At 36.9% G+C, this 14563-nt stretch overlaps 2 protein-coding genes across 2 annotated transcripts; one reads left to right on the top strand and one right to left on the bottom strand.

Annotated features, from left to right (window-relative positions):
• Positions 1-211: 211 nt before the first annotated feature.
• Positions 212-3658, bottom strand: nifk (nucleolar protein interacting with the FHA domain of MKI67). The gene is made up of 6 exons (XM_079822197.1): positions 3425-3658; positions 3065-3193; positions 2373-2481; positions 2075-2286; positions 1915-1974; positions 212-1653 (listed from the first exon to the last, which is right to left on the bottom strand). The coding sequence occupies exons 1-6, from the start codon at positions 3536-3538 to the stop codon at positions 1468-1470; spliced, it is 810 nt and encodes a 269-aa protein (XP_079678323.1). The 5' UTR covers positions 3539-3658; the 3' UTR covers positions 212-1467.
• Positions 3659-4477: 819 nt separating this feature from the next.
• LOC307128769 (high affinity cGMP-specific 3',5'-cyclic phosphodiesterase 9A) lies at positions 4478-13916 on the top strand (the record flags this gene model as incomplete). The annotated part of the gene is made up of 14 exons (XM_079820712.1): positions 4478-4565; positions 5563-5724; positions 5849-5900; positions 6296-6398; positions 7326-7468; positions 7584-7643; positions 8111-8288; positions 9750-9872; positions 9946-10038; positions 10193-10242; positions 10433-10535; positions 10697-10801; positions 10969-11115; positions 13557-13916. The coding sequence occupies 14 exons, from the start codon at positions 4478-4480 to the stop codon at positions 13713-13715; spliced, it is 1566 nt and encodes a 521-aa protein (XP_079676838.1). The 3' UTR covers positions 13716-13916.
• Positions 13917-14563: the final 647 nt, after the last annotated feature.

The raw sequence follows: 14563 nt of genomic DNA, 5'->3' as shown, positions 1-14563 counted from the left end.
CTAGTTATTAGAAATAAGTTTTGTTTTTGGTGATATAGAACTCATATGTTGTATTTATGTCATTAACAACCAGACTTACCATTGGGCAAAGGTCCGCCTTGAGCCCCCAAAAGCCAAAGAACCCTCAAAAATGCTTTTTATCTATTAGATGCATGCAGGGGCGCCACTAAAGGGGAGGGAATTTAAGACGATTCTTAGGGCCCACGCACATCCCACAGAGATCGGTTTTATTATTAGTAGTAACAGTACTAGTCGTAATGTAACAAATTATAAATGTATTCTATCAAAGAAAAACAAATAAAACAAAATGTCTTATTTCTGCATGTTTGGCAAAAATACATATTACATTACCCCAAAGCACAACCTACACTAATACTGTTATAATCTGTTTAAACGTGTATATCAGGGGTGACGAACTCTGGTCCTGGAGAGCCACATGATACCATAACTGCACTGTGATGTAAATTATGATATGGCAAGTCTAAGCCACACCAAACCGCTTAGACAGTTCCATGTGTCATTTCACCACATAGCCTACTGTTGCTATTTCAGGGTCTTAAACAAGGATAAAAAGCCAATATAAAATTTAGGCATACATGAAAACTGTAGAAAAATTGGACAACTACGGGACACCACCGTGCAGCAGCAACATCCCAACAGAGAAAGAAACCTCAAGGATGATCTAGGTACATGTGTGCTATATATAGATATATAAAACCTGCCTCCAAATCACTAAATCCACCCGTGTTAACAACAGAATACAGATGTACTTAGAGTATTCAAATAGAAAGTTGCTATTTTATAGAGTTTCTAATGACCAGTTTAATAAATGAGTTACCATGAGTAATAGTAACACAAACAGTACATTTAAAGAAAATGTTAAAATGGCTTGCCATAACGTGAAACCTAAAACAATGGTAAAGACTCCTGGCTCCATCTAGTGGTTATTCTGAAGCATTTCTATTGATCTCTTCTCCACAATGCCACTTAACATGAATGTATATTGTTGCTGTTCTTACAAACTTACACTTACAAAGAAACCATTGTTTAGTCAAAATTGCTTTAAAAAGCATTAAAGAAATGTAATTGATCCACCTTTAATGGTTTAAGCACATTAACAAATGTTGCAAAGCTACATGTCTGAAGATAGTACTGGACAGTATACATCATACCAAGAATTGTCAGAAATAGAATATCATCCTGCGATCTAATTTTCCATACACATCTACTGTGTGTATTGCACAGACAATCTGATTTTAGAAACCTCTGGGATACCACGCTGTACCCATAAAGGTTACAGGTACAACATCAGGTAAAACACCTCAAATCAACAGATCATTGATGATCAGTATAAAGTGTTTAGTCCTCTTCTCCAGCCGTAGGGGAGGACTGAGAACTAATCACATACAAACGGCTCAGAAAGTGAGTCCAGTATCCCTTCTAAAAAGAGGGATTGAAGTCTTTTTATTAAGCGGTTTGCTCCTCTTCACTTTCATCCTCTTCATCAGATTCCTCCTCGCTATGTTCCACATCCTCACCGTCTTCCGGGACTGTTTTGGCTTTGATGATTATTTCGTCATCAACATCTTCATCCTCAACTCTGATCGACTTCCTCCTCTCCAAAACTGATGGGGTGCATACTGGAGTGACATCCTAAATGCAAATAAATTGTCTTTAAACACTAATAGTGCAAGGCTACATATCTTAGTCATTTTCTACAATAACTGTTGGCACATGGGTTTCATTGTGAGTCACACTGACTGACAATAAGCTTAAAATGTACCATTTTCTGTTGGCACAGATATCTTACTCCAGTCAATGGTTACAACTGAAGTAATTTTCAGTCAGTGCCAAGACTATGCACACAAAATCTGTGCAGAAAATGTTTAAAATAAATTAAAAACCTGACCGTACCTCACTGCATACTGAAACATCTGCTTCTGATTGAGCCTTCTTTGCAGGAACCTGAGCTGCCTGGATTGAGAAAATAAAAAAAGATAACATGGTCACACTAAAACACAATAGAATAGAGCATCCTAAAAGTTCTGATTAAAAACAACAACATAGTACTTACAAATCCTGGGAAATCATAGTCAATGCCTTTTGCTGCCAGTCTCTTGCGAAGCTTAGTTTCTTTGCTTAAAAGCTTTTCACCAAGTTTCTTCAGATCTTCTTCCGCGTGCGCTTTGTTGTACCGGCTAACTGCAGGATGCTTTGGCTTCTTGAAGACCTTCATGGAACCAACAAACAGCTTTGCATGGACCTTCTCGGGTGGTATCACATGACCTGAACAGCACAAAACATGAATGTTGACACAACATACTATGTAAGAAAATATTCATGCAAAATCTTTCAAATCACTCCCAACTCACACTTTATGAGCCGTTCTCCCATAAGGTAGTTGTTCATGGTCTCAGCCACAATCTTAGCCACTTCATCACACTCAAACTCCACATATCCATAACCTTTACTCGCTCCGGTCTATGAAAGAGGAGTTTAATGATACTCATGTTAAAATCTTAAAAGACAGACATTACTTGCTAGTATGACTATTGTGTGTTTATAGTGTTGGCACATGGGTTTCATTGCACAACTACATGGAGTTGGCAATAAGCTATATGTACCAGATTACTGTCGGCACAATTATCTTACACAACGCTACAAATGCGGAAGGTAATTTTCAGATTGTGCCTTTTTTAATCAGTTTTGTAAAATAGATTAAACGTACAAACAAGACGACAAAAACAAAACAAAAGCATTTAGGAGTCCTAATGGAATTGTATGATAATTTGGAAGCAGCCCCAATGGGATCAAACAAGACTCCTCTTACAATCAATAGGACCATATAAGATTAACTAAATTCATCCATAAGGATCTTATGGATTTCATTATAGGATTCCTACTAGAACTCTTTTGGGTTGGTTTCAAATTATTATAGAAATTCCATTAGTATTAAGTCAGTTCCTTTATGTTAACCTCTTTATTAATTGACAGTGTTATAAATATAATGCAACAACAAAATGGATAGTAAAACACGTGCACAACAATTACAAGCACATCATACCTTTTTACTCCTGGAGACTCTTAATCGTGTGACTTTCCCAAACTGCTGAAAGTAAGATTTCAACTGAGGCTCACACAACCCTCGAGGAAGATGACCAACATATAATACTCCTGGAGCAAGTGACTGACCCTGAGAGTAGGAAAAAATAATAAATAATATCACATTCAATGAAACATATTAAAATAGGCATGTCAACGTTAAACCCTTACGCACGTCTAACAAAATTGTAGCTTAAAGACTTCAGTAAATTAGTGTCATTAGCTCTTCCGAACCTAATTCTGGCTAATAAAGATGACAAATTCACTTGTAGCCACGATTCAGCATGAAGCTACACTCACACCACATGGCCACGCATCATACCGTTTGAGGACGTTTCTTCACTTGCTGGACCTTCTTTTGAAACTCTGCTTCTTCCTTTGGATTCAGAGCCAGCAGGTTTTTCGCCGGCTTCTCTGATATTTTCCCTTCTGTCATGTTAAAATATAAGATTGGTGAAATAAATGCGTTTTGGACCTTGTGTCGCACTACCTCTCCTTAAACCACGCTGCTCTTCTTTCAGGAAACTGGCTGCTTCGTTCCGGAAACTTCACAATAAAAATAAAAGTCCGCTGTACACAATTCAATACAAAATAAAAGTCCGCTATATCTACAACGCTTAAAAAAAGAGTATATCGATATACCATGTTCTTATGGTATATAGATTGATTACATATTTTATAGATATTATGTTTGAATAATTATTATCACTTTCATTTAATTCGATTCACATGCATGTGTATATATTACAATTTAGAGTGATCTGTTATCAAAGGTGACTGTCCAAATTTGTCCAAGCTTGTCCAAATGTACGCAGTTGGCTAACAAAGTGTTAATTTAAACAACGTATTAAAATAAGGCAGAAACAATGAGCTCATTTCGTCTGCTCAAACAAAAAGTCAGTAATAAAATAAGAACTTATGAACAAATGACAACGTGACAGATAAATACAACATAAAGATACAGATACAAACATTGCTTTAAGTTTAAAGGGTTTTGAACTAGCCATTTGAACAAAAAAAAGACGTTATATTTAAATCCTCATATTTTTAAGCCATTTCTAAAAATTAATTGCAAACATACAATGATTTTAAATGCGAAACATTTATATTATTAATATTAATTATTAATAAGCACACTGAGATGAATAAAAAAAACATTAAACAAACATATAGCATTTAAAATGCATTTAAAAAAAACTAATTTCGGGTACAGAATAAATTACTTTCAGAGCAGGGTTGAGGATGAAAGGGTTGGACCCCATGGAGATGGTGTAAAAATGGGCGGGTTTTGAATGAAGGATAGGCTGAATCACTGATGTAACACTGTACACAAATCCATCAGCAAAGGTGAGAGTGCAGCACAGCATCACCTGACATGGCAACTACAATCATTTATTTTACTGTGAATGGAAGACCAGAACAAGCTGAGTTTCCCATTGACTGTCCTGCACAAGATGTTAAAGGTAAGGATTAGCTATCTCAAATTATCTTTTTATTTTAGTCTGACTGGAACTTTATACTTATTTAAACAGTAAGATGTCACGTTTTTGGTGTGCTGTACTTCAAGCAAAGCAGTGAAATATAATGCTCAAATATCAAAATATATCAGTCAAATATATCTCCAAAGTATATTGTAGTGTATTGAAATGAGAAAACCAATAACCAATAATAATATAATTACATTTATTAAAATTAAATTAATGTAAAGTGTTCAATATATACAATTAAATGATTATATAGTGCATTATATATATATAGATTATCAGATTAAAAAAAAGAGATTTGTAAACATAGTCTCGCTCTATGAATGACAGCAGCTTTAATTCATGCATCAACATCAAATAGGATTTCTTATATGAAAAGAAGTTTTTGTTGTGACCAAATTGGCTCTCTGCCCTCATTAGCCTTTATTCTGCTGAAAACAACCTTGAGGACTGTTCTCAATCTCATTCTGAGGGGCGCTGACAACAGGCTTCTTTAATCAGGTCCTCTCGACTACAGCGAGCCCATATAAAGAGCTATTCTGTTGACCTGGATAGCTAATAGGCTACAACACGAGAGTTGTTCAGAAGATGATCTTATTGTTTAATCTACCTTTTGTATATAAAAATCCAGTTCTCTAGACTCTAAAGAACTGGAATTTTTATAAAGATATATTAAATAATAAGATAATATTCTCTAGGGGCCATATCAGAGCTTTAATTAACTTTATATCTTCCACATTTCGACTCATAAACAAACTAACCATCATACTTCAGCTAGACAGATTGAGTCACAGGTGGGGCTGACAGTCTGTCAGTCTTCAAGTGCCAAGCAGTGCCCTAAAGGAAACATATGGCATGGTCACCAATATTCAAGTGCATTAATTACATGACTTGAGGAAATTGACATTGTCCTTCATTCATGAAGATGAGAAATATGATGATGAATTACATCTGCTAAATGTTTGTGTCATCACAGATCTTTTCCGAGCTGCAGCTGAAGCAGGGCCACATGACATCTTAAAGCTCTACAATACTAAAGGCAATATCATTAATATTTCCCCTCAGCTGGCACCCAACAGCCCTCACTCTTGCTATAAGCTGGAAGTGGTTGCTGCAGACTGCAACAGTGAGCTGTTAGGTATTCTCCACCAAGAGTGTTGGAGTTATTGTATTGTTAAACTTATGAATAAACATAATTTTCTTGTACATGCATGATATCTGTCACACATATAACCAGGATCATGTTGAACACTCTCTTTTAGGTTCAGAGCTGGCCGTTGCTCTCGGATTTGACCTCTCTTCTATGGAGAAAAGGTAAGGTTGGAACACATTTAAAATGCACATTTTGGAGTATCAGCTGGTATTAAAAATGTCATTTTCGGTGATAATCGGTGAGAATAAAACGCCCTTCACTGAAATCACACCTGTCTGTGTCGGCAGCAAAAGAAGAGTCAGAAAATTAGCCAATCAGAAACGTCATCTGCCTGTCAATCATTTTGCACGTTCTGACATCAGGTTGGCTGATATGTCTTTAGAGGCCGGGTTTTGGGCGAGAGGGCGGGGCTTTGGAAGTTGGCGAACACATTTTATATGTGCCACAAAGTTTGGCATTGGCTCTTATTTTACACCAGAATTCAATTCATTTTATGAGTCCAATACAAATCTTTGGAGAAAAGTATTATTTCACTGCGTAATTTACTTTTAATCAGGTTACAGAGCCTGGAGAAAAGAATTCTAGCTGAAGCAGCAGAGACTCCTGCCATTGTGTATGAGATGAAGAGACAGGTGGAGTCATTCAGAGAGAAACTGGAGGTATCTATCTATCTATCTATCTATCTATCTATCTATCTATCTATCTATCTATCTATCTATCTATCTATCTATCTATCTATCTATCTACCTATCTATCTATCTATCTATCTATCTATCTATCTATCTATCTATCTATCTATCTATCTATCTATCTATCTATCTATCTATCTATCTATCTATCTATCTATCTATCTATCTATCTATCTATCTATCTATCTATCTATCTATCTATCTATCTGTCTGTCTGTCTGTCTGTCTGTCTGTCTGTCTGTCTATCTATCTATCTATCTATCTATCTATCTATCTATCTATCTATCTATCTATCTATCTATCTATCTATCTATCTATCTATCTATCTATCTATCTGTCTGTCTGTCTGTCTGTATCTGTCTGTCTGTCTGTCTATCTATATATCTGTCTGTCTGTCTGTCTGTCTGTCTGTCTGTCTGTCTGTCTGTCTGTCTGTCTGTCTATCTATCTATCTATCTATCTATCTGTCTGTCTGTCTGTCTGTCTGTCTGTCTGTCTGTCTGTCTGTCTGTCTATCTATCTATCTATCTATCTATCTGTCTGTCTGTCTGTCTATTTGTCCATTTGTCTATCTATCTATCTATCTATCTATCTATCTATCTATCTATCTATCTATCTATCTATCTATCTATCTATCTATCTATCTATCTATCTATCTATCTATCTATCTATCTATCTATCTATCTATCTATCTATCTATCTATCTATCTATCTATCTATCTATCTATCTATCTATCTATCTATCTATCTATCTATCTATCTATCTATCTATCTATCTATCTATCTATCTATCTATCTGTCTGTCTGTCTGTCTATCTATCTGACTTTAAGCTCTCTATACCAGGAAACACTCATTAAATAAAGTTATCCAAGTATAAATAATGTCTTTCTCTGTAGAGTGTTGAGCACCTGAGCTGGCTGGGCTTGTTTAAGGACATGTCGGAAGGCACCCACAAGCCCTCCCCTTTCTACCATAAAAGAACCCTGCGCAAGACCCGTGAGGAGTGTGAGCATGTCAGGGAAAAGTTCCTCCAAATGAGGTGACATTCCTGCCACTTACAAGGGTGTAATAAGCAATTGTAAAAAAATAAAAAATAAAAATAAAATTGTATATAATATAGAACATAAAAGATTGGCTCCTGATTAATTCTCTAGTTCTTTGGAGGTTTCTGAAGAGGTGAGACAGTATCTTAAAACACCAACCTTTGATAACTGGTAAGTATGCTGATCGAAATTCACACTTTCTTTTCCTTCTTATGTTCACTACACATAATAGTTAAGAGAATTTTGAAAGAAAATAGGGAATCATGGAGTTTCCACAGTTGCTGTAGCCACATCAAAGTCCTGCACCTGTCATACATGAATAGGAAATTGTTAGTGAAGCAAAGCACAGCACTTCTAAAATAAGCATAAAGAACATGGCTGATGTCCGGCCTTTCATCTGCCCGAAGAGCCTCATATCAATATCAATGGTCCTGTTCGTGGATTACAAATCAAAAGCACTTCTTGTGAGCAAAGGGCTGGAGCTCCGTGTTCATTAATGCAATAGTCTTCCTTCATCTTGTTGAAACCAGGCTTTAGTTTCAGATTAACACAACAAGATACGATTCTTTCTAAGGGGTTAACAGGAAAATAAACGTGTTCATTTGAAATTAGCCTCAAATAAAGATTTTGTGCTATAGGCAATGGGAGGATGCTGAGATTATGGTGCTGCTCCAGGTGATGTACACAGATCTGGACTTCATCTCCACCTTCAACATTGAGTTAGACGTGCTGCAGCAGTTTCTTTATGAAGTATACAGACGCTACAATAACATCCCCTTCCACAACTTCAAGCACTGCTTCTGTGTCACTCAGATGGTAAGAGTGGGTGCAATCAGCTTCAGCCTCAGGGTTTCTCCCAATCACTCCAATTATCCACTTCTCCATCTGCTTGATTAATAAATGTTATGCCCCACACAGCCATCATTTCACTCATACCACTGCTGCTAAAAATATTATTTGTTTTTTATTAGAACCAGTCTTTCCAGTGGGTCATTGTTGTTTTTCAAAGCCATAAAAAGAGAAATGATTGTATATGTGTTGTAATTCATGTTTTTGAAGGTCGGTGAAGGTTGTAGGTTAGTCATCCATCCATCCCATCCATGCATCCACCTAATCCATCCATCCACCCACCCAATCATCCATGCATCCATCCACCCACCCAATCCATTCATTCATCCATACACCCACCCAGCCACCCACCCATCCATCCACCCATCCATCCATTCATCTACCCACCCATTCATTCATCCATCCACCCACCCACCCATTCATCCATCCATTCATCCACCATCCATCCATCCACACACCCACCATCCATCATCCATCCACGCACGCACCCACCCACCCACCCATCCATTCACCCATCCACCATCCATCCACGCATCCAACCACCCACCCACCCATCCATCCATCTATCCATCCATCTATCTATCATCCACCTATCCATCCATCCATCATCCATCCACGCATACACCCACCCACCCATCCATCCACCCACCCACCCATCCAAACCAATCCAATCCAATCCAATCCATCCATCTATCTATCTATCTATCTATCCATCCATCCATCCATCCACCTGCCCAATCCATCCATCCATCCATCCATCCACCCACCCAACAACCCATCCATTCATCCATCCACCCACCCAACAACCCATCCATCCATCCACCCACCCACCAACACACCCACCATCCATCCAATACAATCCATCCATCCATCCATCCATCCATCCACCCACCCACCTGCCTAATCCATCCATTCATTCATCCATCCACCCACCCAATGACCCATCCGTCCATCCATCCACCCACCCACCCAATCATCTATCCATCCTTCCACCCACCACCTGCCCAATCCATCCATTCATTCATCCACCCAATCATCTATCCATCCTTCCACCCACCCACCTGCCCAATCCATCCATTCATCCACCCACCCACCTGCCTAATCCATCCATTCATTCATCCATCCACCCACCCACCCATCCATCCATCCATCCATCCTTGTGGGCCAGTTGCATATTGTAATGAATTATTGTAAACAATAATTTAATTTGTATATAAATATGAATCGCATTATTATATATCAATTACAGTATATATGAATAATTCTTTATATATGTAATTTCTACATAAAATAAGTATTAATGTATAATATATAAATTCATATATAATTGTAATACATCATTTATAAATATTTAACTATTTTTTAAAGTTTATATATTTATATAAGAAAAATCCTTGTTACTAATATCTGGGTCCATTTGTTTGTCAGATGTATGGGCTGATATGGCTAACAGATCTCAGGAGCAAGATTGACAGTATTGACCTCCTCATCATGCTGACCTCAGCCGTCTGTCACGATCTCGATCACACCGGCTACAACAACGCCTACCAGGTGAGAGGGACGCTGTCACAGGTTCTGCTGCTGTTCAGTCACAGTAAACTGACGGAACTACGTTTCGCTTCAGATTAATGCCCGCACTGAGCTTGCCTTGAGATACAATGACATCTCCCCACTGGAAAATCACCACTGCGCTGTGGCCTTTGAAATCCTGGAAAAGGTAAGCTTTTGTTCAAGATATGAATCACAGTCATACGTTTTTAAATAAATACTTTGAATAAATGTTCATTTAAACAGTTTTTTTTTACTTTCACTGATATGATATGTTCAGCATTCATTATAAAAATGTGTTGCATATATTTAACCATTTATAGCCCTTCAAACAGCATGGCTACCATACTACTCATTCTAATTCTGTGGTGCAGTATGTATGCACAGTATACAATACCAACATTCATTGTTTTTCAGAGTGAAAGCAACATTTTCCGAAACTTGTCGACAGAGCACTACAAAAGAATAAGAGAGGGCATAATTAAGTATATTGTTTATTCATCTTTATTTTAAACAACCATATCCATTTTAAACCGAAACTGAACTACTTATCATTATTGCAGATGCATTCTCGCTACTGATATGACCAGACATTCAGATATCCTCAACAAGTTCAAAGCCATTCTCCCTGTGTTCGACTTCAGCAACAAGGATCACAGAGATGTGGTGAGGACCACATAGCAACACCCTGACAACCACCCATTTCACCCTATAGAAAATAACTAGCATTATGTTCAGCAAATGAAAAATGTTGTTAAATCTAGTTTAGCTGCAATAAGCATTCAGTTTTTAGGACTGTTGTTGACGATGATCCACTTCTGTCGCAGTTGATGATGATCATGATTAAAGTGAGTGACATCTCCAACGAGGCGAGACCCATGGATGTGGCAGAACCGTGGCTGGACTGTCTGCTGCAGGAGTTCTTTAATCAGGTACTGTTAAATATTGCTAACATCTGTTTTTTATGCATTTTGTATAATAGTCAAAACTCTCCCAGTGTCATGTTGGGAGCGGTACAGTATAAATTTAATTTTAAACAATAGAATTTTGTGCTTTTATGTTATCTAATGTAAAAAAGAGTTGTGAAATCTTTGTCCAGAGTGACATGGAGAAGTTGGAAGGTCTCCCTGTCACCCCGTTCATGGATCGAGACAAAGTGACCAAACCGTCTTCTCAGACTGGATTCATACGCTTCGTTCTCTTTCCTCTCTTCATCGAACTGGCTAATCTGTTCCCCTGTCTGGAGGTGAGGAGAATGTTTGTGACATACTATGACATAACTTTAAGAGGTAATCAACATTTTTAGGGCAAGAAAAATCATGGTCAATTTTGAGATTTTGGGCTATTTTGCTTCCATAACATTTCTTCTTTCAGACTAGTGGATCAAAGTGTTTATTTATTACACTTTATCTATTTGCGACTCTAGATTTAAATTATAATACATATCTTTAAAAGCTGATTTCTCATGCACTGAGCCAGAAATCTATACTGGGTAAACCCAGCCTGATCTGCCGGTGATTTAATTTCGCCCTGCAACTCAGTCTGGCAACCTGTACATTAATTTCTACTGCTTCTGTTACACTTTTGTGTAACCAATCACAGACTGGCTTATCCACCTGGCGCGCTATTGGCGGGTTTAACATGATGACGGATAGAGAAGCGATGGGTGGTTGACCGGTGATCACGCCTCTTGTGGTTGATTGAATGAAGGACTATCCAATTGCGTACAGAGTCATTTACAGTTTTTCTCAGTCGCTTTGGTACATTTCTCAGATCAGAATTGAAATTCTCAAAGCTACCTGTTCAATCTTCACATCATTGTGCCACTTGTGCACATCAAAAAAGCAGTTTCTCATTTCTTTGAACAAGTTGCAAATGCTTGTGTACATCCATGCAAATGATTATGTACAATTCTCTGCTGTTTCCTACATTATCAGTTGCTTATGTCATGTTGATCAAAATGTATTATAATGGTTCTCTGTTCAATAGTCTCGTCCCCACAACATTTAGGCATTAGTTCATAGCATAAGTCTTTACATGCAAAATGGTTGAACAAGTTGTCATAAAATGTCAAGCATATTTCTATACATTTCCATTAGACGTTCACATTTCTACTTTTGTTTTTCTGTTTTTTTCCCCTTTGTGCTATGCAGTGCTGTCTTTTCCTTTCTGTATCGCAATGACATGGTCTGTCAACAAATTACAGTACAAACAGTAAAAGCATAAATGTGAATCTTGTCCAGTCTCTTGCATTCAAACTCCCACATACACTAAGGTGTAACCTACAATTTACAATAATTGTCATCAAAATTTTAGCCATATTTTCATCAGAACATCCCTCCAGAGTACAGTTATATTGACAACATGACTAAGCAATTTGACGGTCTTATCCGTACACAATGATACAAGGACTTGTCATTCTGATGGCACTGACATGTTCATTGACACAGATATTTACTTTTGAGAGATGAACTAAGGATTTTGAGCAAGAGACTGGCTTTTGCAGGTAATCCATGGTGTTTTGCTATTTGTACGAATTGTTTTGAGAGATGCACTTGCTGTTTTGCAAATGTCGAGGATGATTCGAGAAATGTACCAAAGCGACTGAGAAAAACTGTAATTTATGCAAGAGTTGATCATGCCTCTTGTGTAGTAGAAAATACATAGCAGACTCCCCAGACCAATTATGTATTCTCAAAAGTTGTTCATGTATCATTCACCTGATTTATTTAACTTTATTTAACGTTCCAAAAAATATAGTGAAAATGTATTTCTGGGTTGTTGACGTGACATGGCATTTTCACTGTCACACAAGATAAAAATGAATATAATTAGTATTGTCATCATTTAAAATGCAGTAAATGGTTAAACATTTCTTTGTCTTACATGGACCTGTTTTTAGATTTTTACAATTTTTGAGCCAAATCTCAAAATTGTCCTATGGTGCGACTTTTATAAATTAAAAAGAAAAGCATACAGATGTTAATAAATACCTCAGGCATAATTTTACAAGTGTCTATTTTAGTAAATGACTAAATCTATATATTTCTAAAAGCGTACATTATGCTGATTTTAAATCGGGCAATTCCGCTGACAAGTTTAATTAGTTGAAGGACCCCATTCAAAGTCATGTTACTGTGAAGTCCATGACATGTCATGTGCACAATGCACATGGTACGATTTTGTCTCAGAATTGTTCAAATATTTAACTTAGTTGGAACCACTATAAAACTGTCCATTTCTGTTGTCCTTTGGTGCGACACCCCTATATTCTTTTTAGTCACACCATTGGACATCTCATCTCATTTTTTTTCAGTCACACCATTGGACAATTTCAGTAAAAATGTTTTTTCAAAAACAGTGAAAGAATTGACAAAGTTAGTGACCCCTTATATTTTTCCAAACATCAGACTTCACACTACATAACAAGCATTATTTTTTCAAAAGTGGTGTTTTACAAAAAAAACCCAGTGTTTTTACTGCTTATTTGTCAACTACCCTTCTATATTGACTGTTGACAGTATTTTTTTATTTATTGTGTGATAAAATGATCTTTAACTCTAGTATGTCAACAAAATGAAAGTCTAACGTTGCTTTTAATAATTGTGAATATTCCTTCATGCAGTTCTTTGTGTCATTGAATTAGTATTCTCAGTACAAACATTTCCAACTCTTACTTTCTAACAGCAACACATCATTGACCCAGTGCAGAAAGCCCTGGATTATTACACAGAGATGGAGAAACAGAACCGCGCCCAGAGTGAGAAGGTGGTCAAGCCCAGCACCTCAAAAGAGCCAGAAGCTCATTCAGAACCTGGTGCGACGACAAAACCAGTCAACTTGTAATCTAACCTCAGGCTGTTAAATGTGCATTCTATTATGAAAGTCATGCTTTAAGGCTTAAAGTAAATGTACCAGCTAAATGTACTGTATTAAAGAGTTAAATGTCAGCACTAAATACATATTGTGGAGGGCACAAGTGAAAATACAATTTTTCCTTTTTCTAATTGAATATAGCCTAACATTTTCATTAAATTATATAATCAGCATAAGTTGAGTGAAAAGTTAATGTTCAATTTCAGAATATTTCATATGTCTTTTGCATTAATGACAAAACTTCTAAAATCACAATGTCTACTGAGAACTGTTTGTCTTTGTAAATGAATAGTGAACATGCACAGTCAGCCCAAAAGATGGCGCTACAATTTCCTAGCCACAAGAGAGGAGGCTGAAAATGGAACATTAAATTTAATTAATAATAAAAAATAAAAAAAGAGATGCCACTATTAATTCCATTATATTGACTGAAGTAGGTCTGAAACATAGAGTGTGAGATCCTGGTCAAAGGTTTACTGCCACTGATTTTTCAATGTGTTATTAGAGAGGGTCAAAAACAGAAAATCAACACATCACAAGACTTACATTCAAATTTATTTTACAAAAGAAAACTTACTTCTCTTTACACATCTATTTCCCAAAAATCCATATAGTGTTTCTTTAGTCTGATGATGCAAATGGAATATTAGGCATGCGGTTTTGCATTACTCTCAAATACCATCCTGCACAATACCCACAATTCCCTCTGAACTCTATGTGAAGCCATTCAGTTGCAGGTAAGAGGCAGGTAAAGCATTAGCATGCAGCACTGTACACATTTGCATAGTAAATGGCTGTCATTCATTTTGGATTCATTT

This window comes from Gobio gobio (genome assembly GCF_949357685.1).
Source record: "Gobio gobio genome assembly, chromosome: 7".
Taxonomy (NCBI): Eukaryota; Metazoa; Chordata; class Actinopteri; order Cypriniformes; family Gobionidae; genus Gobio; species Gobio gobio.
Note: the sequence above shows the minus strand (reverse complement) of the source record. Positions and strands in the feature narration are given on the sequence as shown.